Raw genomic sequence first — 24220 nt, 5'->3', positions numbered from 1 at the left:
TGATGTTGCAATTTGCGACAAGAGGATTAGAGATCCAAAAGATGCAGTTCTGGGAGCCTTCTCAGGCAATCTCTATGCCAAGAAGATTATAACCGAATTATATCCACAAATCGCTTATAATCTCCAGGATTCATCCTTCAGCCGAGCCCTGACACTCTATCAGGACTACAAGAGGAAGGAGCTAATGACGGGAGGAAATAGGCCATACTCGATTACATATCAAGTATCGTATGCCCTATCAAATTCCCACCACACGAATTTATTTCTGGGGAAAGAATTTATTGAAATCCCAGAAATATTCAAAGAAGTAGCCAAAGCAGTAAATCCGAACCGAGTGGAGATTCCCCAGATTAGGGAAATCGATATCGAAGTAGGAGATAAGCAAGTGCTAGAACACAATCAAAGTCTCAGATTGGGAGCACCAAGGCTATCATTCCAAGGAGATAGGCTGACTTCAAGGCCTTTGGAAATGAGTTTTTCTCATTCTTATGAGAGAAGGGTAATCCATGAAACACCAGTTCCGGGCATAAGAGTGAATCTCAAATGCCCTGAAGGATGGAGACGTGTTTCCACAAGATTTAATACAACTGAAAGGAAAAATTAGTTTCCTTGCAACACATTGTATTATTTGACAAATCCAGAAAGTAACCGATATATCGGAGCACTGGAAGTCGGAGGCTTTGAAATCCAAGTCGAAGGCGAAGCCGGACAAGAAGTTGATGTCCTAATCTTAGGACGCAATTTCCTTGACAACTATCAGCCATGGTCATGGAAAGTAAGTGGAATGGAGATCACAATCGGAGGAAAGAGGTTGCTGATCCAATGACAAGTCCATTCTCGATTTACATCTCTGTGGGGATGTTATACGAGGAATTCAAAGCAGAATATTTTGCTGCTTATGTTGATTCAGGAGCAGGAATCTGTACGGCAAAAAGAGGAGTCTTTCCAATAGAAATTGAAGAAGAACTGCCTCGAATTGCGGGAAGGGATTTCTCCAAGAAGATTTTGCTCTTATCAAAAGGAGTAAAACAGACAGAAATATTGATCGGCGGAGCAGACCAAATACCTTGGTACAAGGTCAAGACTCCACCAATCTATTTCCATGATACTGGCGCGGATATATTATTTGGAAATAATTTTCTGCAAACTTTCAAGAGGTATACCCAGGACAATGAAGCCAGGAGGCTGGTGTTCACAACCAATTGTGACCACAAGATCATTGTACAAAGGCTCGAAGGAGCTTTTAATCGCTCACTGCCAATCAAATTCCGCAGCAAGCGTGGTGATGATGGCAGACTCTGAAGACCACAAATGAAGGATCAACGGAGATTCAGAGATATTTTGCTCAAATGCAGAATTGAGGGATTCCCAGATCTCTCCGAAGAGGAAACACAAATCCTCAAAGTCTCCTTGATATCACATAAAGATATTAAGGAAGAAGAACAGGTGTCCATAGCCGACGTCAAAAGGAGAATCCAGAAGTGTTATCACGAGGATCCTTTGGCATGGTGGGACAAGAACCAGCTCAAAGCTACCCTGAAAGTTAAAACAGGAAAGGAGCATGAGTTCGTAAGATTCAGACCTATCCTGATGAACACTCAAGATCAGCAGGATATGAGGAGTATAATCAAGGAACACCTTGATTTAAAATTGATCGAAACAGGAAAATCGCCTTACAACAGTCATGGATTTCTGGTGAGGAATCATGGGGAGATCAAGCGAGAAAAACCAAGATTGGTCATTAATTACAAAGGGATTAATGACATTCTTGAGTTTGATGGATATTTTATCCCGAGCAGAGAACACCTTATCAACTGCATTAGAAGTGCAAAGGTATTCTCAAAGTTTGACTGCAAATCAGGGTTTTACCAGATTCGCATGGAGGAAGGGAGTAAGAAGTTCACAGCCTTCTCAACTCCACAAGGACACTATGTTTGGAATGTCATGCCAATGGGGCTAGCCAACGCGCCTCAGATTTTCCAAAGGAAGATGGATAATCTTTTCAAAGATTATTCTTCATTCATGTTTGTTTATATTGATGATATTCTGATTGCATCAAAAAACATTCATGAGCATGTCAGGCATCTGGAGATCTTTGCGGATGTTTGTCAACAAGAAGGACTAGTGCTGTCTGAAAAGAAGGCAGTCGTGGCCACCTAGAAAATGGAGTTTCTGGAAATTGAGATCGATGAATCTGGAATAATTCTACAAGATCATATTGTGGAAAAAGTCCAGAAATTTCCAGAAGATCTTAAGGAAAAAAAGCAGCTCCAAAGTTTTCTCGGAGTTGTTAACTTTGCAAGGATGTTCATCAAGAACCTTGCAGAGCATAAGAAAATCTTCAGTCCACTACTGAAGAAAGATGTTCCGTTTATTTGGAAGGAGGAGCATCGCGAAGGCATGAAAAAGCTTAAAGAGATTTGCAAAAATCTCCCAAAACTTTCCATACCCCAAGATGAGGACGAACTCGTCCTATACACAGATGCGAGTGACTTCTGGTGGGCAGTCGTGCTCACTAAGATCACCCCATATGGAGAAGAACCATGCAGATACTGTAGCGGTCTCTTTTCCGACAGTGAAGCTGTGCGATGGCACATCAACGAGAAAGAATTCTATGTAGTCAGAAAGACGTTCAAAAAATGGCCGCTATTCTTACTGGCAAAGAAATTTACTCTGAAAGTCAATAACACTAATGTTAAGGCTTTCCTAACCAAGAAAATAGAATCTAAACCTGAAAAGACTAGGTTACTTAGATGGCAAGCTGAATGCCAATATTATAATTTTGATATTGTCATTCTGAAATCTGATAAAAATATTCTTGCAGATTTCTTAACAAGGGATGGAGCCAACTGAGGTTGACGTCATCATCATACACCAGAGGCAGCTCCAAGATAATATGGAGATGCTACAACAAGAATGGCAAGAGTGTGTACTCCATGCCAAACAAGCTGGAAGGATACAAACGGATGATGAAACCAAAGTATCCAACCGTATACGAGCATGTATTAAGGAGATGATAAATCTTCATGATACAATCCACGAGCTGCTCCTGCGCGGGATCAGGGCTCCCCTGATCGAAGCAGGCATTACCGTACCGGCCAAATTACCGGTAGCAGGGGATTCGAGTACCCCTAGCACAAGTTCTGAGGCTAAGGTGTCAAAACTGGATCCTCAAGGAAAAGATGTTGTTAAGGCTTCACTGCCCGAACCAACATGTCAACCCTCTACCTCTGGGGTAAAAGAGGGAGATATCAATCTTAGGCCGCTGACAGGCAAATCTAAGATTGATATTAACACTATTGAAATATCTCATGTTTGGCAGTTGTACCAGTCTAGATGGGAGAAGATCAATACCAAAAAAGGTATCAATCCGGGATATAGCCGGGTTGATGTTGGAGGAAAATATCCTCGTATATGGATGACCACCGGAGCCAATCCTCAGAAAGTCAAGGAGTGGTATGAATTTGGGGCTCTTGCCTCAGTTTATACTATTTCACCGGCATTCAGCGAAATCAAGGGTCTACCAAGGTGGATCCAAGAGACGGTCTATGATACCTGGTCAAACAATTCGTCCCTTAACAGGGGAGATGTTCTGGAATTGTATTTTCTCAGTGCAGCACCAGAACCTGCAGGAAAAGAAAATCACGAAGCTTTTCATTTCATTAAGCTTCGGAGACCTGATATGGAGGCCTTAAACCGAATTAGGGCACCAGATCATCAAGTCTCCATTGTCGCTACTTTCACGGAGGATCAAATCTCCACAAGGCGTGCATGGGGGTTATGGGTCTGTCTCATGGAGATGGACAAAGTAAAGTATAGATTCAAGTTCTCTCATAATTCAGGACTTGGATCGTTCTTGTTAAATACCATGACGGGAACAACCACGAGCTTCGCTGAGAAGGACTTTGAAGAAAAAAGGCAGACTCTCTGGCGCAACAAGATAGCGGGAAGCAAAAAGATCCGTCACAAGTTCTGCAACATGGCTCATCTAGGCCATTGGGTGGATCACATCTGCGTAGAATGCCCTACGCAGAAGGAACCGGAGTTCGGAAAAGGTTTCCTACCGAAGCCTAACAAAAAGAAGTTCCGGTCCGATGAGTATGAGGAGCACAAGACTCCACGTGGACGAGCACCTCGGGCACCAAAAAAGTAAGAGGCCCGACAAAGAAAAGAGAGTCATGTGACTCAGGACAAGAGGACCACCCACTAAAAAAGAAACGACAAAAGTGGGTGGAAAATAATGCAGATCAACTACCCACTATTAAAGATGGGTAATTCTACAGAAATTCCACTCATCAAAAGAAGACAAAGGATGGTGGAAAAGTTGCAGGCCCCTCCACAGCATTATCAACTGAATAATGGAATGAGGGACCTCAAATGCATGTGAAGGCACAGCTGGTGTTGGCCATTATTGCCGACAAAAGAAGGTGGCTATCACTATCAGAAAGACTGGCCACGAGGAAAGGAATCCAAGGCCAACCACCAAGCAATTATAGAGGACATCAAAGCTCTATAAAAGGTCAAGCTCTGGAGAGGAAGAGAGCATCGAGAATTTCACAACTCATTCACACACCACACTCTCTCTCTAGAATTTATCTTTGTAATTTTAAATTTTCTGTTTTTCAAAGTTTTTCAATTCTAGTTTTAGTTCTTTTAAATTTTATGTATACAAGTATTAGCTACTAATGAGTAGCTAAACAAGTTTGTCTCCTCCCTAGGGGATGTTTTATGAAATAAATTAAGTATTTTATAATTCCTCTATAAACACTTTGTTTCAGCTCAACTTTCCGGTTTAGTAGAAAATTTTCTTTCATTTATCAACAAAGTATTATACGTCGGCACTTAGTGAAGGAGGAAGGTTGCAACCATCCCTTGCGAGCGCGTGGTTGGACGAAGCCTTGGGGGCAGACGGTCTGTAAAACGCAACAAGCACTGACTCCTGAAGAAGACCAGTCGACTAAAGGTATAATGTTGATTTATGTTAAGATTAATTTTGAAGTGTTACGAAAGCATGTTGGGCCTGATAAGTCTTCACCGACTATTTCCGATTTGAACCTGGAATTGTATTATGATGATTTATTTAGAGGATTTGTTAAAGGGCAGTTTGGTCATTAATTGTGAAATGGGTAGTTTTATAAGATGTGTTATGAAAGTGGGTATTTTTGATAGATAAGTTATAGAGATGGGTATTTTAAATTTTGACCCGTTTTGTTAATTACCTTTGCTTCTCTTATCTCATTTTTACTGTGCATTAATAAAAATAAAGGATTTGGGTGGTTGACTCCAAAAAAAAGACTCATCGGCACTTGAGTCTCCTTCACTTTGGCAGTTAAAGAGAGACGCGACGACAGCCAACTCATCCATGGCTTCTCCCTCTGAAAGCAGCGGTTGGTGACAAATCTGGTGGCGGTCGCGGCGTTGAAGCCGTAGCGCCGAATCACCTTCAGCATCCAGCTAAACGCCTCGCTCCTCGCCGATTTCAGAGGGGATTCATTTTTTTCCTTGAATAAAAGGTTTTTAAGCTCTTCTTCCTCCCATAAAAAGTCGGATTCAAGCAAAATAGCATAAGGGGATTTTTGAATCTCGGTGAGATCCTCGATTATGGACTCGCTGTTGTCGTCGTTGAAGCGCTCCTCCTCGCAGTAAAGGGCACCAAATATTGGATTTTGGTGAACCATCTTCTTCTTCGGAGAAGAAGACGCAGGGGCTCGAAAGGTTGAATCTTGGAGAGAAGGCGGCTAGGGCTTCGCCGTTCAGAGAGAAAAAGGGATGAAAAATGAGATAGATTAGGAAGATCTCGATTGTGGTGCTGTGGAAGTCCACAGTTTTGGAGCTCTTGAGCTTGCGGAAGATACGGGAGTTGGTGGTGAGCTTGACGGCGGAGGAGATGGTCAGACCTTGAGAGAGGCTGTTGTCGCCGAAAATTGAAGAGAGAAGGGGCAGGGGGTGGCGGTGACGACGGCTTGTGGGCGGCGGTGACGGTGGCTGGCAAAGAACGACAGCGGTGCGGCAGGGGACTGTCGCCGGAGTTCTGAGCTTGTGACTGTTGAAGAGGAGAGGGAAAGCTAGAGAGAGAGAGAGTGACGAGGAATGAAGTTAAATGGAGAAATGAAAATTAGGGTTTCAAATAAAATGGTGTATATCTTTTCTTAATTAAAAATTACGAAGTCCCTAATTATATCTAATTTTAGACTGGCTTATTGGAGTGAGACGTCCTACAAAAGAAAACGAGCATATTGGAGTGGAACAGAGGGAGTATAATACTTTTTCACTCCTTCCAATATCAATTATGACAATTTTTTCACCACTTCAAATATACTCAACAATTTTATTATAAAACTCGTGCCCCTCCCTCTAGAAAGTTATTTTAGGGACGCATGGAGTATGTTGCAACTTGCAAATTGTGACGTCTGTTGACAATGATATTTATAATTAGGGATGTAAATCAGGCCGGCCCACTCGATTTCGGGCCAATCCATTCGATTTTCGGGTTAATTTTGTTTGGGTTAATCAATTTTTATTTTATTTTATTTTATTTTTTGGGCTAAAATATTTCGACTCAAATCCTAACCTACTCAGTGTCACGATAGCCCATCGAGCTCCCAAATTTATGATTTTTTTATATATGTATAAATTTTTTATTAATAATTATATTTTTGTAAGAAAAAAAATAGGCCATGTTTTTAAAATCAAGACACTATACTTCGCTTTAGATATAAAAATTAGTGTTATTTCAACGTAAATTTACATAAAAGTTAATATGTAGCTTCGTTACCGATAAGAATTGGATATAAATTTAACATAAATGACTATATTTCTTTGATTTTCATGCCATAAATATTTGTTATTAACTGTTGTAGAAAACCAAAACACATTCCACAAGCATCAAAATTTTATTATCGAACTAAAAAGTAAAGTAATAAAATTTAAAAATTACATAATAGTTAATATGTAGCTTCGTTACTGATAAGAATTGGATATAAATTTAACATAAATGACTACATTTCTTTGATTTTCATGCCATAAATATTTGTTATTGACTATTGTAGAAAGCCAAAACACATTCCACAAACATCAAGATTTTATTATCGAATTAAAAGTAAAGTAATAAAATTTGCAAATTAATTATAAAGAAAAAAGTTTGGTTGATCGGGCCAATCTACTCGGTTTTCGAGCTAATTTTATTGGGCTCAGGCTATTTTCAATTTGGGTCATTCGGGCTAAAAAAATTTCAGCTTGAACCCTCATTTTTTGTCGATCTATTCAAATTGATCTGTCGATTTCAGGCTTTATTGACATTCCTATTGATAATGTAGACATATTAGGTAAATAATTTTTAAAACGAATAATATTTTTGGAGTTAGAATAAGAGAATTTCCTAGAGCATAGCTCATATTTTTATCCTATATTATTGAAGTTATGGGTAGCATCACACAAATTATTTTTTAAAATTCTTTCTAGGATAATTCGCAATTAAAAATATATAGTTTCGGCCATAGGTGATAGGCCAATGAATTGATCGGTTTATAAGAACAATTCATAACCATGAGTAATCAATCATGAATTTCTTCGTTTAAGAGGTAATTCACAATCACTAATAGATTTAATCATGAATTTAGTTTTGTATTTGTCCATTAAGAGCAAAATAATACTTTAAGTTAAAAAATGACTATTCCATTTGTTTCGGATGCATTTCTTCTTAGCACAAGAATTTAAGAGAATAAGATATAATTATAAAAATATATGAACACATATTACTCCCTCCGTCCCATGAAGCGTGACCCATTTCATTTCAGCACGAGAATTAAGAAATTGGTATTTTGTGTGTTAAGTGTGGTAGGTGAAAAAGTGAAAAGGTGAATAAAGAGTAAATTTTTTGCTATTTTTAGAAACAGGTCAAGCTTCGTGGGACAACCCAAAAAGGAAAGTGGGTCACGCTTCGCGGGACGGAGGGAGTATTTATAATGTAAAATAATTATTCAAAAGAATATAAGCTAAAGATAATTAGGAGTACAAAAAGAAAAACAAGTGATACGTACATTTATATCTTTGTAGCTATGTTTAGTGTTTACAATGTAAAAATAGTTATTTTAATTTAAAGTAAATAGACAACAGCAGGGTATGGAATCTGTGAGGTGGAACGAAGTGTGAAAAACGTAAACTAATTCGAGTATTCTACGCAGTTTCTACAATGAACATGACACGAGGATTGACATTCATAACATCATATCAACTTCTGCAGACTCACAAGATAAGCCACAGAAAATTTCAATTTTTTTTAGAGAATCTATGAATACTATGCTCAAATTTCCACCTCCTTCTCTCCGATCTTGCGTTTCTCCATCGCCCTCATCTTCCTCTTCTCTTTCCCTTCCAAATCCCCCAAAATTCCACCCGATCAATATGATTTTCCATGGAAGAAAAAACAACATTAATTTTTCTAGCATCTCCGCATCGAGCAATCATCATGGACCTTCGCAAGATTCTTCCTTTCCGGTATTTCCTCCATCATTCTTATCAACGAATTTCTGTACGCATTTTTTTCGTGCAGATTGTTTTCGGGATATTGTATTTGTGTTAGTGTGTGTGTGTGTGTGTGTGTGTGTGTGTGTGTGTTTCTGGGATCTCGAAACCTCTAGTGTTGAAGGAGTGCTTTAGTTGATTTTTGATGATCTAACTTCGAAAATTATGTAAGAAATTATTTATCCGGATTAGTTATCTGTAATTAGTTATAAATGGTATATACTCGGTGTGAAATTAGAAAAATAGAAAGTTAATGATAGCTTTTACATATTTAAATATATATATATATATATATATATATACGTACTGAGAAAATTATAAAAATTACTTATTATATACTCCCTCCGTCCCAAACGAAATGTCTCATTTCTTTTCGGCACGGAGATTAAGAAATGTGTATAAAGTAGATAAAGTGGGTTGGTGGAAATTATTTAAATATTAAGTATAGAGAGAGAGTGTATTACCAAAAAAGGAAACATGACATTTCGTTTGGGACAACTCAAAAAGGAAAACAAGACATTTCCTTTGGGACGAAGGGAATACTTATTTGGAGCTTGAAATAATAAAGTTATTCTTATCAATTAATAGATTTGAAACTTGATCTGATTATTCTATACTATTTCTAATTGCGAACTTTGTTCGATATACTCAATCAATGTAAATCAAGCATTGGTGGTAGATGCATTAATGTTTGATCATTGTGAGTCATGCATGTCGAGCATGCTAAGAGCATTAATGTTTGACATTGTCGACCTCTGCGAATCAAACATTAGTGGTAAATGCATTAATGTTCGACATGCTCGACTGCTCTGCGTTGAAAAGTTGTGCATTAGTGCAGCAACTTATCCATTAGTGCACTAATGCTCGACATAAAGTAAAAAAAATTATAAATGAATACTCCCTCCGTCCACGGAAAAGAGTCACACTTATCCATTTTTATTTGTACATGAAGAAGAGTTTTATATTACTTTTTAAACTATCACAACCTACATTCTCTCAAATATTTATTAAAACTCGTAGTTTTTTTTTCATATTCAATAATGGTAAATTCTTACTACGTCCACGAAGAAAAGTCTTATATCATGGTGAACACGAGTTTTAATAAAGTTATTAAAGTTATTGTAAATAGAACAAAAGTGCAATTTGTAGGAGTAGTGTTGATTTATATCTTTAAAGAGTTAGATCATGCTGTATCCAGGTACTCTTTTTCATGAAAAAAAAGGGTAAGTGACACTCTTTTTCATGGGCGGAGGAAGTATGCTTCTTGTACATTAGAAGAAGTGGGTAGTATTATTGTGGTCATTTTTCTTTTTTCAGTTCAAGAATAAGAAGCTAATTCCTGAAGGGTTTTAATTTTTGTATGGTCACTTATTGCAGGGAAGGGAATCATTATTGAGGAATACATTGTCAGCTATGGAAACTGTTTATCTAAACAGGAATCCGACTGCTAAAAGAATCTTGGAGCTTGTTCATTCAGCTGAAAATGGTCATATATGTTATGATCATTTTGCTTTTCGGACGTTTGGGGTGAGGTTTTAATATTCAATTTTACTTTTTCATTTTTACCGAAAAGCATGTTTTTTTGGTCGAAAAATATATTTTGTGAGTAATGTTATTCATTGATGATTGCTGATATTTAGGTGAATGATCATGGAATCGGTTCCATAGCTAGATTTTTCATGGATTTTGGTTATGTGCAAAGAGAAGAGTTGAGGTTCCCAGCAAAGAAGTTGAAAGCATATTGGTTTTCGCCTCCCACTGTGGTTGGTGCTGATGCTGGTGCAGGTGTTAATGGGCCGTTACCACGGATATTTATATCAGAACTTCTTGTTGATCAAATGACTGCAGAAACTCAGGTTCAATTTAATATAGCCCAAATTTTTTGTTATGATGAAGTTTATTCTATTGAAATGCTAGTAGCTGAGTGATTACTAATTGTTTGTTGCATAAACTTGGTTATTTAGTGTGAAATTGTTGGTTTACTGGTGTGCAGAAAATAATCAGAAAATACACTGAAATGTCAGGGAATGGATATATGCATTCTGCTTTGGCCAGTGCACTGGGATGTTTGACATGGGAAACCCCCTCCTTCTCGGAATTCCAACAGTTGGCGCGGTATGTGATGATAAGATTCTGCATTTTCAAAGAGATATGAGAGAAAAAGAAACAAGTTATGTCTTTGGGAGATGGAGAAAATACCTTATGTGAGTGAGATGATGGAGCAAGCACTAAGAGAGTTATAAATTTGAATTTTGCAGGGAAAGTGAATATGCTGCATGGACTCTTGTTAATGGATATGCGTTGAATCATGTCACTGTTTCTGCTCACCGCCTCAAATCGCATTTACGAAAGATCAGTAATCTTAATCAGTTCATTGAGGAGAATGGTTTCAGATTGAACTCTGAAGGAGGCATTCTCAAGGGTCAGTATTTGCTATTTATATTTTTCTCAGTAGTTTGGTCAAATTGTTACAGATACATCTCCAATCAATATCTAATGAAAACAGCTGCCATTCCTTGTATTTAATTTCTCAAGAGATGAAGCAAATGATTTAGTAGACTGTTTTTCCATCTCAGTGAGCCCTGATGGTCTGTTGTTACAAAGCTCAACGGTGGCAGATTCATCTTCTTTCCACTTCTCTGAAGGAATCACTGAGTCAATACCACGCTGTTATATTGAATTTGCTGAACGCCTCGTACTTCCTCAGTTCAAAAATCTAGCCGAGGACGAGGTCTACCTCATTAACTCTTCAACTCAACTAGTATATGATTTCAATCTAGACCCTTTGAGGGGCCTTTACTTTGAGCTAGTTTTGCTTGATTCATATCCCGTTAAAATAGTGGGATTGAAATAATCCTAATATCAAGGACAAAAATACTCAATCGTGCAAAGTAAACGCCTCCTAAATGTACGAAATAAAAGTAACTCTCCTAAATATCTTCTCCCAATTACCTCATGGTGAACATGTCTATTCACATAGCTTGTTTTTTGCGTTGCTTATGCAGGTTGAAGAGCTCCATAGACGAGATGGTTTTGAGGTTGGGAATGCAGATAAGATATTTGAGAGCACATCCAAGGATCAGCTCAGCAGGAAGGCTGCGTGAGACGCGGAACACTATACGCTACGAGGTCTGAATCCTTGTTGTCAAGTGTTGAACCAGTCGGAAATATTATACATAGTAGTGTAGATGTTGATGGATTCAGAGACATGCTTTGCATTGTATCCAAATAATCTTTTCTCACTACTCTGCAAATTGAATCAAGATAGTATAGACTAATTTGTGTGACTAATTTGTGTGATGAGAAATAGCAAGATTTAGCGATGAGAATGGAAGATGGAGTAGCACAACTCAGATGTTCCCATCTTCAAGAATACTTACATTTCAAAATGCAGTGTTAAAATAGCGAATCTATGTTACAAGGGGGGTTAGGGCGGAGGCATTCCAACGTGTAAGCATCGCGTTGTCCCCATCAATTCAGTTGCTCCGATGTCGTATAGACTACCGGAGATGAAGAATTAAAACTAGGCTTTACCATTTGGTTTTGGAGAATTATGAGCAAAGTGATGACATGGTGAGGCATGAGTGCCCTTTGGGATGGAGAAGCTTCTAGGTTGCTGCTGCCCGTTTCTGGCGAAGGAGCCCTGCGTCCGAAACCCGTTCTTCCCGTTGGGGCTGGGGCTGGGGCTGCTCCGGTCAGCTTGCATCGTCTGAAAGAAGTAGGACGTGGTGGCCATGTCCTTGAGGTTTGGCAAAGGCTTCAAAGCTTCAACAACTTCACTCATCAGAGGCCTCGCCTTGGGGTCTCGGCTAAGGCAGTGGGCCGCCAACTGCGCAGCTTTCTGGGCGCCTTTGATCGAAAAATGACCTTCAAGACGAGGATCTATCAGGCGGTAGAAGCGCCTCCTCTCAAGCAGATGAGGCCTGGCCCACTCCACCAGGTTATGCTCGCCATTCGGCCGGTTCTTGTCCATTGATCTTCTGCCAGTCAGCATCTCGAGCAGGACAACGCCAAAGCTGTACACATCGCTCTTTGATGTCAGATGTCCTGCAACAACCGGATGCCATCAGAACTCAAAACAAAATTCGATGTCCAAGGTATATAAACGACAGAAAATTTACCCGTCATCACATACTCCGGAGCTGCATAACCATACGTTCCCATCACACGAGTAGAAACATGAGTTTTGCCTTCGTCTGGGGCGTCTTTAGCGAGCCCAAAATCAGAAAGTTTGGCATTGTATTCCTGGAAGAGTATCCTTTTGCAGTCAGGCAAATATAGAAAAAGCCGGCAACCTAATCAGCCCGAGTGTAAAAGGATGCAGTTTACAAAAAGTCGACAACTTACAGCATCCAACAGGATATTAGAAGTCTTGAAATCACGATATATCACCGGTCTTTTAGCTTCCTCGTGCAGAAAAGCAAGCCCTTTTGCAGCACCTACAGCTATTTTCATCCTAATAGACCAAGGAAGTGGAAGAGACCCTACAATCCAAAATTGTATTGAAAATCATATTGCTCTACAAAAAACTAAAAAAGACAAAGCTAACACTACCTTCACTTTCCAAATATCATAAAATCCTACTCGAAAAGTTTTTCAATTATCATTTTTTATAAGTAGGAGGTAAAGCCAAGGATTTGAAAGGTGAATCCCAGTCCCAAATTGGGTTACACTTACCTCCCAAAAGAAAACTTAAACAAGATGCTCGCTTGCTGCTTTATAAAATTGATAACTACTACTCACTCTTGACTCTCACTAGTTCATAATGCAAGAGAGTGAAAGAAGTGTAGGTGCTTACTTCTGAAAAGATGGTTCTCCAAGCTTCCTCTAGGCATGAACTCATAAACGAGCAGCCTCTGATCGTCTTCAATGCAATAGCCGATTAATTTAACCAAATTAGGATGAATAAGGTCGCCCAGAAAATTCACTTCAGCCTGCCAAATCATATGAAGTCAGAACAATCCAGTCACGAGGTAATACAACAAAGAGAAAGCAGAAGATGGCTTAAAGCGAATTGAATTAAGGAAGAATCAAACCATCCATTCTTTGTGACCCTGAAGTCCGTCGTGATTCAGGGTTTTGACTGCAACGGTAAGTCCCGTCCCAGGTTTGACTGGTGCTGTACCGTTCTCTTCAATCCATCCCTTGAACACACACCCAAATCCCCCTTCACCAAGAAGGGATTCTGGCCTGAAATTTCTCGTTGCCAACTTAAGGTCATTGAACGTGAACTTCCGCAGCCGAGAATTGACTTTAAGCTCCTCTTCAAGTTTGGAGCTAGAAGAACTGCTTTCAGCATTGCTTGTGGTGGTGGATGGTATAACAGCACCAACTGGTTGGTCTCTGCTCGTACCGTTTGTTGATTTAATTTCTGATTACATGCAAAATGATACAAAAGATAAGAATGTATATAAGCTAATTCCATGATATAGAATCTCACAATCTCTATATTCTCACATCCCTATATCTACAGCTGTAGCAATAGGAGCATGATTCGGTAATACGCCAATTTGACCACTATTTGTAGATAAAATGATTTCGCAGATGTGATTACAAATTTACCATTGACTAAGATCATATTTCTTAAAACAATGCATTCATGGATGGTCATAAAACTAGGAGATCAATCTATATTAGCTTGTTTTTTTATTTTATTTTTCCCAATAATAAAGCCCAACTCCTACCATCACCAAATCACAGGGAATCCTGGTGTGACACATACACTGAAGCCTCAAAATCTCTAGCAAAATTGATACTTGATCAATTGGGCACACAACATATTGGATTGTCTGAACTCAGATTTATAGATCATGCATATGCTTCAAATAGACAATAGCAAGATGGTGCTCATAAAAGTGAAACTATGTCAAATTAGAGCACAAAGAACTACCAAAGTGAACGAAGCAATATTTTGAAAAGGGACTTTATGGTATTTATATTCTAGTAACTGAAGATGGAACACTCAAATTAATAAGCAATTCTAATTCTAATAACCTTAAATTTAGCTCACTATGAAGCATTCTTCCAGTAATGCAGCTGACTTCATCGATGCAAGTAGTTTCCCCAGCCATGAATAAGTTGGATGGAGGCAGTCAACAAACCGCTATCTTTTTCTCAAGTCATGAAAGCGAATCTACCTCTGAGTTTGATTTTACTATGTACTTATGTAACGTATCTTTTTTAGAGCGCTTAAGGAACTTCGTTGAACATGGACAAACATAGTATAATCACCCTTAAATCCTTAATTTGCTAGTTACTGCACCTTATAGTTCCAAGTAGTTATTGGTACATGGTGGCATCCAAAACTAAAGCTTCTAGCCATAATCTACCAAAATAAATGGCCTCTTCTTAGTTATACATATAGAATATAAGAGCCAATGACAGAGCATCATCAGAAAACTCAACAATTCAAAATGAAAATGCATTTACGCTAAAAAATGAATTTTCTTCTGAAAAAATGCTAAAAGATCATTTCCAGTTTCAATCTCTCAGCCAATTTTGCAGACAACACTTTTCCCATTGTTTGACCTTTTTACCTGCTTCCTTTTCACAAAAATTATAGGATTTGAAGATCAAAACCATAAAAGATCTCCTTAACCTTCAATTTTTTACAAGCTCATCAAATCATATCAGAAGGATAAATCATTATTGAGTTACAAGTCTGACAGCTACAAAAAACTTCCATACCAAACATACACACAGAAAAGAAAGAGAAGGAAAGAAAATAATTTCTTTTATCAAAAGAAGAGAAGAAAAGTGGATCAAATATGAAGCTAAATTGAGGAGTGAGAACTAAAATCAATAAACATGAGCAGAAGAAAAAATCAATCAAAAGTTGCAACTCAAATGCAAATGAAGACATTACCATGAGTGCTGATGCTACTCACAGAGCTATCAACTTTAGATCTTGAAGTAACACAGCAGCCAATAAACCTTAAACTGATGCAGCATCCACTCTCCTTCACTGCATCATCACCATCACCTATTTTCTTCTTCCTCCCCTTGGATTTCTTAACATCCCAAGAATCCACTTTTATAGCGTCATTACCCAGTCCCATCTTCAGCAGACCCCAAAAATCATTAAAACCCCCGAAAACAACAGAATTTTCAACCACCCTCTTATGTAAGATATCCTAAACTAGCCCTTCAAACCAGTAATTTCAAAACCAATTTCCACATAACCATCTAAAACGACTCAAACCCGCCTCATAGAATTAACCAAAACATGAAAAGGTGAAACCTTTCCCTCACTTCCAGGAAATCCAAATCGCAAACAGCACCTTTCCTCCTTTCAAGAACCGAATTTTTATTCAAGAAAATTTGGAGACGAAAAGGAAAGCTCAGAAAGATCAGCTCAACAACTCAAAAGACGACAACATATATTTTTCCCACTTCAAAAAAAAAGTTTCCAATTAAAACCCTGAAAAATTCGATGAAACAACTCGGACCCAATTGGAGATTGTATCTGATATTCACACTGAGATGGGTAAAAAGAGCTCAGTGATTGCAGATCACATGCTTTACCTTCATATCAGAAAACTTTGCCCCTTGACACTGTACAACAAGCAAAGCTGGAATCAGATAATAACAATAATAATAACAATCACTGTTGCTGTTATGAGTATTATTTTTATTCCTGTTATTAAATAATATTAAACTCAGTTGTGGAAAAGGGAAAAAGAAAAGTACAACTGTTGCTACGACACTCCCAGAAATGCCTCTCTTGAAAAATATATTCAGATCTAAAACAAAAGAGTGCTGACTGCTGACCAGTTGAATGCTGAAGAAATATATAAATAATGCTTGAAAAATAGAAATCATTTTTAGGATGTTTCGTTTCTTTTTAGGCCATTTAGGGTGTTTCTTTGTTTGTGCGTATTATTCTAATTACTAAGCAATACCCAAATAATCGAGAGATAAGTATTGGAAAATGAAAAATTTGCCGTTAGTGTGTTTGATATTGGCTAATACACTAATGTATTAGCTAATTTAGTACAGATCAATTTAGTGTTTGATATTATTTAGTAATAATGCGGATGACCCGGTTTAATCCCACGACCCAGTATTATTAATCCAGATTTCTTAGGATTAATAACTTCAATCAGGATATTATGTATTTAACCATGATAGCAAACACCAACTCAGTATTAATAATCTGTCATTATCCATGCTAAATATCCTGGTTACAAATTATCCTGCATAATCATTTATTGAAAACCAAACGAGTGACCTGGTATGGAGAAATGAAGCACAATTCCGTTGATTTAATTATTAAGTGGAATGTTCTAAAGCGGTCTCGTAAATGTTGCAGATGCAATTTTTATCAGTATTATGGTCATATAAATGCAGATATTAAAAATAACCAAAGTTACATATACTATAATATGTCGCAAGATATTTTGACGGCAATCAGAATAAACAGATTTCGTTGATATCTACTAATTTCGAACTAGTTTAAAATAAGGATAAAACTAACACTTTTGGTTTCTTCCTTCAACATTAATGTGGATCTTGCTAATAATGCAGATAGTTTACTGCTACTTACAAAAGGCAATTGGACCTTCATTGCTATTTACCAATTTACCAATTTCACAGTATATAGCACTGATTTTGCCTTTAAAATTGGTAGTCCAAAATAAGGATTATTCACACACTTTCAACTCTTTTGCCCTTGATTTAATAGAAGTCCTTCATAATTACTATGGTTTGCTCATAATAAAGATTGCTAAATGCTAACTTCCTTTAATATTACCCTTTTATGCACAAATCGATTGTGCATGTTTTAGTATTTTTCTATATTTTTATTATATTTTAAATCCTCGTAAATGGTATGATCAATTGCATAGAAAATCACTCAAAAATTATGAGTCCTTGACATTCCTACAAAGAAATAATATTGCAAGAGATTCATTATAATTTTTTTCATTTTCCCAACTTTTTGTTGAAACACATCGATTCACCCAATGTAACATAAGCAATGCTATTAAATTCATCTCTATCACCTTCTTATGTTCATTTTAAAATTCACTTGCTAATCCTTTTTAGACTAATCAATAGAGTTAAATACGTAGGAAGATATTTAGACACTATACAAATAAAGAAAGCTCCACACGTAAATAAGTGGGTTGCGATATTTTGTGTTAAAACCTATTTTCTAGAGCTTCTCTTTTCATGGTATTGGAATTGGTAGGTCTAGTGCAGTTGGAAAGAGTCGTGGGTAGTCACAACAATCAAATTCCATTGAATTGACAGTAAATAAATATAAAAGGCAACTGAAAAAAATTATAGCACCTTCAATTGTTATTAGCTAACAATTCATCCTCGTAGGTTTGAAATTTAAGATCACCTAAATCTCTAAAATTTATAATTAATATTTTACTTAGAAACTAGTACATCCTCCCGTGCAATGCACGGGCCACGATATATATATATTTTTTAAATTTTAATTTATATAAATATATTACTCTTTCTGTCTCACTCTAATAGGTATGTTTTCCTTTTTGAGACGTCTCACTCCAATAGGCTCGTTTTTCATTTTCAGTAAAGAAAATGAACTAATTGGTGTAAACCACGCCACTTACTCCTGAAAAGTAAATTTGTTAATCTATGTGTCCAAAAGAAGTGAGCCTATTGGAGTGGAACGAAGGGAGTATTATTTATGAGTTAAATTAGTTAATAACAAAAAAATTCTATTAATTTAAATATTAGTATTTGATAATTTATCAACTTAATGAGTAGGAGTATAAGTATTAAATTTGATGAGTATTGTATAATAATTAAATTTACTGATTATAAAGCATATAATTTAAGTGAATCTCATTTTGAGCAAATAACACTAAAACTATCAATAACAATATTAATAGACGTCATATAATAATTTTGGGCTCTTAAAAGTACGAACTGTATTATTATTAAAAGTTCATATTTAAATAGCCTAAAAATAATTACAAAAATAGAAAAAATACGAATAATATAAAAACAAAATATAACAACAAATATGTTTATACAAACAAATAAATAATTTGTACATATTACTAAATAAATCTATATTACATTTTAAATTCTAATTTTAAGATAAATAACTATTTTTTTACAAATTCATATTGAAATTTCCTTCTCCTTAATTGCATTAAATTAAAATAATTATAATCAAACAATCATGTAAGTTTTTTTGCAAGAAAAAAAAAGACATTTAATTATTTTTTCACCAACAAACGAAAACAAAATAAAATAACTCATCTTTTATAGTACTCCCTCCGTCCACGAAATATTGCCCTACTTACCCATTTTTCTTTGTCCACAAAGTAATGCCCTACTCTGCTTTTTGTACCACTACACCCTTTTTTCTTTCATTTATTTACCATCAATTGCCACTAATGGACCCACCATACAACAACTTATTTCATTTTTATAATCTACTTTATTACACTTTATTACTAGTGGACCCACCACACAACACCTTTAACACTTTAGTCAACTACCTTTATCACTTTAGTCAACTACCCTTATATTTCACTCACAACCACTTTATCAGCTTTCTTAAAACCTGTGCCGAACAGTAAATGGGGCAATACTTTGTGGACGGAGGGAGTATTATATAAAGATGTCTATACTTTATGTCAAATCTTAGAAAAAAATATTATAATGATATTTTTCTATTTTTCTAATATTATAAATATATGAAGAAAGAAAGAGAGTAAAATAAAATGGTTCAAATAAGTTCAAAGAAAGGAGAATATAACACAAACCTTGTATATTAAGGGCCCGTTTGATTTTCAGTATTGGATTAATCAGGATATAAATTATCCTGATAATTTAGTGTGGATTAGTCATAATTTCTAATCTCAGATGAGTGTTTGATATTATTGGTAATTAATCCCAAAAAGTGTTTGGTATCCATTGAAATAGGTTGGATTAACATATCAAATACCTAAATTAGTAGCCTATGGAGGGGGTGGAATAATTAGTGTGGGTTAATCCCATGGGGGAGGTGGGATAATTAGTGTGGGTTAATCCCACAAAATAAGCTAGGATCTTGGGATAACCCTGGAGTTGACCATATTAGTAACACATAATATCAAACACTACATAAATTCATATTAATTTAACTTATCCTGCTTTTAAACCCATATCAAACAGGCCCTAAAGATTATACATAACACAAACTTAAAAAAAAATCTGTATTTTCTTTAAAACTTTAAAATTTATATAGTTCAAAATATTATCTACTCTATCTCAAATTTGAGATAGTTCTTTGATATTTGATTATTATTTTCTATAAAATTAAAATTAATAAATATTTTTATAATATGTCTCAACGTTTGTTGATAATAGTGCATCATATTTTTTAATTAAAAGTTTTTATTTACATATTTTTATGTTATGTTTGATAAAGTAATCCAATGAATAAATTTGATGTTTTATTTGTTCTTTTTATCAAAAGAGAAGAGAACATGATAAATTTTGTGGAGAGAGATTAATATATAGATAATATAATAACGTGGAGTGAATAAGGAGAGAGGGGAAAAAAATGAAAGAATATAGAAAAAGAAAGAGGAGAGAGAAATATAATCACTTTAAAATTTTAAATTATAATAACTTATTTATTTCAAATTCACATTTAATAATTTTTATATCAAATTATAAATCTTGTCATGATCTTTAATTTAAGATACATGTCGAATATATTTTCATAAATTAAATTTAAAGATTTTTAGAAAATCATCTAAATATGAAAAATAGGTTAGAAGAGAGAAAAATTTGGAATTGAGAAAAAATGGATGAATGTATAAGAAAATGAGGAGAGAGAAAATGTGGGAAAAAGTGATAGTAGATGAATAGTAACTTATCTCAGATTTCTACTTTTCTCTCTCCTCTCACCCCACTCTCTTTTAATTTCTAAACTTTTATCCTTAATTGACATTATAATTGCAAATATGTCATTAAATTGGCGGGAAGAAAACTGGTGTTTTATATTATATATAGATTAAACAGTAAAGAGAAGTAAAATAGTTTAGCATTGGAAACCTATCAGTCCCAATTCAATATGCTATAAGGGTGAGCACATACGTTAATAAACGAATAATTTAAATAAAAAATGAAAGATATAATAATTTTTTTAGGATATGTTTGTCAAAAAATATGAGAGAAAAATGAAGATATTTTTTTTTAAATGAAAAGAGCAATAATTATGTATGGAGGACCGCAATGATAGTATGATGTAATCATGTAAATAATGAGTTATGTAAAATTATTTGTTATGTAGTTACTTTTCATTTTAGGAAGTAACCTATTGAAATGAGACGTCCAAATAAGGAAATATGGCCTACGCCGGATAATTGAACTCGTCTTGGAAAAATCAAGAAGAATTCAAAACTCTCAAGAGAGAATAAAAACTCACAAATTTGATATAAAGTAGGCTGTCAAATTCGTCCAACAAAGAAGCCTTATATAGACAAAGATCTAACCTAGTCTAATAAGGAAACAACTAAAACAAGCCCTAATTTCGAAAATAACAACTTAGCCAAACAAGGCCCTTATTCTAACTAAAATTTGAAAAAACATAATCAGCCTACTAAGCCCAATTTTGAAAATAATAAAACTAACAACTATTGGGCCTATAACAAAATAAAGTCTTCAAAACAAATAAAATCTTCAAGCTTCGGCCTACTCGTACATAATGAGATTAATTAAGCTTGGGCCAACTCCACCATCTCCGATGGGCCTCTTCATCAACTCTTGAGCCCACACTTCTTGGACTAAGCTCATCAAGCACTCCTTGAACTTCTTGGCTCGTGCTCTAATAACCGGACCAACAGGAACATGCACCGGGTCTTGCACCAACGAACCTTGGGCTGCATCATACAATCAGAGAACATGTTACTAGGCGTGGATTTGTCCACGATTACACAACCTGGATTTATCACGGGGAAGCACCAGTGTATATGCCGCCAGAACATACTACAATGGATGAGGATGATGGGTCATACAGTAACTACCAAATGATGGTGTATGATCATGTTGGACCTAGTAATTACAAAGATCCTCCAAATCTCGAGGAGCCGTCCAATCTTGACGCTCAACAGATTTATGATATGTTGAACGCAGCCGATAATCCATTGTACCCTTCCTGTGAGACTTACTCACAATTATCCTTAATGGCATAATTAATGAGCATAAAGGTTGAAAACCACATGTCTGAGAGATGCTACCATCAATAGTCTTCGATGTTTCAAAAGGCTTTAATGAAAGATAACAATCGCCCTGACAACTTCTACAATACGAAGAAAAATGTGCGTGATTTGGGTTTGCCAATAGAGAAGATCGATTGCTGTGTTAATAATTGCATGTTGTATTGGAGGGACGATAGTGAGTTGCACAACTGTAATTTCTGTGGTGAGTCATGAGCCGGCGAAAGAAGAGTGTGGCCGCCAAACAGATGCACTACTTTCCTTTGACGCCCCAACTGCAAAGGTTGTTTGCATCTCCAGCAACAATCGAAAATATGCGTTGGCATGCGACTTCAACAGACGATGGGATCATGCGCCACCCGATAGACTCTCTGGCATGGAAACACTTGAATTCAGTCTATCATGGATTCGCTGATGAGACCAAAAATGTGAGATTGAGCCTCTCTACAGATGATTTTGCCCCCTTTGCACAATCAGGACGTCAGTATTATTCTTGGCCGGTTATTGTCACACCGTATAATTTACCTCCATGGTTGTGCATGAAAGAACAATTCATGTTCCTCACAGTCCTCGTGCCTGGGCCATCTAACCCAAAGATGAAGTTGGACGTATTCTTGCAGCCACTGATACACAAGTTGAAATATTTGTGGGAGGTAGGTGTGAACACTTACGACATATCTTTAAAGCAAAATTTTCAGATGCGGGCAGCCCTTATATGGACTATTAGTGATTTTCCAGCGTACGATGTTATATGGAAGATTGGCGTGTCCACATTGTATGGAGGATACAGAAGCAATTACTCTACCGAATAGTGGATAACAATAGTGGTTTGACAATCATCAGAAGTTCTTGCCTCGTAACCATGTGTTTGACAATCTACCAGAACAGAGATTGGGAACAGAAATATTGAATCTAATCGAGGGGTTGGGCTTCCTGAAGATTACAGAAGACTTTCATGGTCCGGGCCGCACATTTCTGCAACTACTGAGACTCCCCAGGCCTCTTCTAGTTCACGGGGTAGAAGGCCAAGAGGGAAGTCAGTTGCCGAGATCAAGGCCGAGTGGCGTAGGGGCGACGGAGGAAGGTTGCTCTTTGAGAGGATGCCTACCGGGTAAGTATTATTATTTAAAGAGTTAATTCTCGTATAGCAAATAATTCCTCAAATTACTTTTACATATTGAAATATATCCACAGTGAGTTGAAGGAGCCATCGGGCATCTCCACCAACTGCACGACAGCATTTAGGATAATTCAAAACCCAGGCGGGTTCAGTTGGAAGTTGACTCCGCCAGCGGTGAATGAGGCGTACTTTCAGGAATTCAAGGTAATTGAATTTCTAGTACATATAAATTTATCATTATATATTGTTAAAATGTTATATATTAAATTAAAAAAAAATTCAACAGAAAGTGTATGATTGGGCACCTAAGGATGATCGTGAGGTGAGGGCGATGTGGGAGCAAAATGCCCGCAAAAGGTACAGTGACTTGATGAGCGACTTGAAGAGTAAGCTCAGGGAGAAGATCGAGGCAGAGGAGACGATGGATATACCCCTGGGCATGTATGAGGATTTCTGGACCGGGCTCAAGGAATACTGGGCGCGGGACGATGTGATAGCGATTTCCCGGCGAGCGCGTGCGAACCGGTTGTCTGAGCCCGATGGACCCAGTACAGGGATTAGCAGGCATGTTGGAGGGTCTCAGTCCATTCGTATCCTCCAGCGAAGTCTGGTTAGTAATTATCAATTAAGTTCTTAAATAATATATACATATATATAATATATGGAAATTAATAACTTATTTATCTTATATAAATGCATGAATAGTGCTTGGAGACTGGACTCCCCCCGACTGCACAGAACTATAGCACCTTTCTCCGCCTCCACACACGCCCAGATGGAAGTTATGTGAATGAGAGGGATGCCAGACTTGATGTAAGTGTTTAAATTTAATCAAATATTAGTAACACATAGTAGAATGTATTTATTTTCTAACAATTATGCATCGTTATGTATGAATTAGGCGGAGATTCATCGCATTGCTCTTGAGAATGGACAAGAGAATTGACTGGCTGAGGTTTATTTGGAGGTCGTACAGCTCGGTAGGTCACGGCTCTACGGCACTGGAAGTGCCGGTGTGAGCCAGGTTAGTAGGGGGTCTACTCACAACACTAACGCTTCCTGGATGTCTCAATAGTTGTATGAGACACGAATCTCCACGCTGGAGGAGCAGCTGCAGACGACGATCGAGGAGAGGGCTGCACAACGAGCATCATGTGTGGCCCTTGAGCAACGGATGGTTATGTTTGAGGAGTTTATGAGGCAGTCGGGTCAGCTACCTCGATTCCCTACTGATGATTAGGTTTCTGGTCCCTGATCCATCGTATTGACTTTTATGTATTTATATTTTGTTGAACTATTTATTTCATGTTTTGGAACAACATTACATTTGCACTTTGTTTTTACATTTATGTTTTCTTGAACTATTTATTTCATATTTTGAAACAAC

General features: G+C 36.8%; 3 protein-coding genes across 5 annotated transcripts; 1 reads left to right on the top strand and 2 right to left on the bottom strand.

Annotated features, from left to right (window-relative positions):
- Nucleotides 1-4828: 4828 nt before the first annotated feature.
- Nucleotides 4829-5678, bottom strand: LOC130994020 (cyclin-D3-1-like). Its single transcript, XM_057919057.1, has 2 exons — nt 5220-5678; nt 4829-4939 (listed from the first exon to the last, which is right to left on the bottom strand). Exons 1-2 carry the CDS (start codon nt 5676-5678, stop codon nt 4829-4831), a joined length of 570 nt encoding a protein of 189 aa, XP_057775040.1.
- A 2413-nt stretch (nt 5679-8091) lies between these two features.
- LOC130995726 (uncharacterized) lies at nt 8092-11810 on the top strand. Of its 2 annotated transcripts, none has more exons than XM_057921126.1 (7): nt 8092-8496; nt 9901-10050; nt 10164-10379; nt 10517-10638; nt 10782-10945; nt 11100-11254; nt 11529-11810. In XM_057921126.1, the coding sequence occupies exons 1-7, from the start codon at nt 8290-8292 to the stop codon at nt 11625-11627; spliced, it is 1113 nt and encodes a 370-aa protein (XP_057777109.1). In that variant the 5' UTR covers nt 8092-8289; the 3' UTR covers nt 11628-11810. The 2 variants fall into 2 exon arrangements, with proteins under 2 accessions (XP_057777109.1, XP_057777108.1); XM_057921125.1 differs by having other exon boundaries at nt 11082-11254.
- A 4-nt stretch (nt 11811-11814) lies between these two features.
- Nucleotides 11815-16423, bottom strand: LOC130995725 (serine/threonine-protein kinase PBL34-like). 2 transcript variants are annotated; one of them, XM_057921123.1, is made up of 7 exons: nt 16213-16423; nt 15389-16077; nt 13560-13894; nt 13322-13457; nt 12871-13007; nt 12645-12768; nt 11815-12570 (listed from the first exon to the last, which is right to left on the bottom strand). In XM_057921123.1, the coding sequence occupies exons 2-7, from the start codon at nt 15579-15581 to the stop codon at nt 12047-12049; spliced, it is 1449 nt and encodes a 482-aa protein (XP_057777106.1). In that variant the 5' UTR covers nt 15582-16077; nt 16213-16423; the 3' UTR covers nt 11815-12046. The 2 variants fall into 2 exon arrangements, with proteins under 2 accessions (XP_057777106.1, XP_057777105.1); XM_057921122.1 differs by having other exon boundaries at nt 15389-16423.
- Between the last annotated feature and the right edge of the window lie 7797 nt (nt 16424-24220).

The sequence above is a fragment of the Salvia miltiorrhiza genome, chromosome 7 (assembly GCF_028751815.1).
Source record: "Salvia miltiorrhiza cultivar Shanhuang (shh) chromosome 7, IMPLAD_Smil_shh, whole genome shotgun sequence".
In the NCBI taxonomy this organism is placed as follows: Eukaryota; Viridiplantae; Streptophyta; class Magnoliopsida; order Lamiales; family Lamiaceae; genus Salvia; species Salvia miltiorrhiza.
The sequence above is the reverse complement of the archived record's forward strand: the minus strand, read 5'-3'. Positions and strand labels throughout refer to the sequence as shown.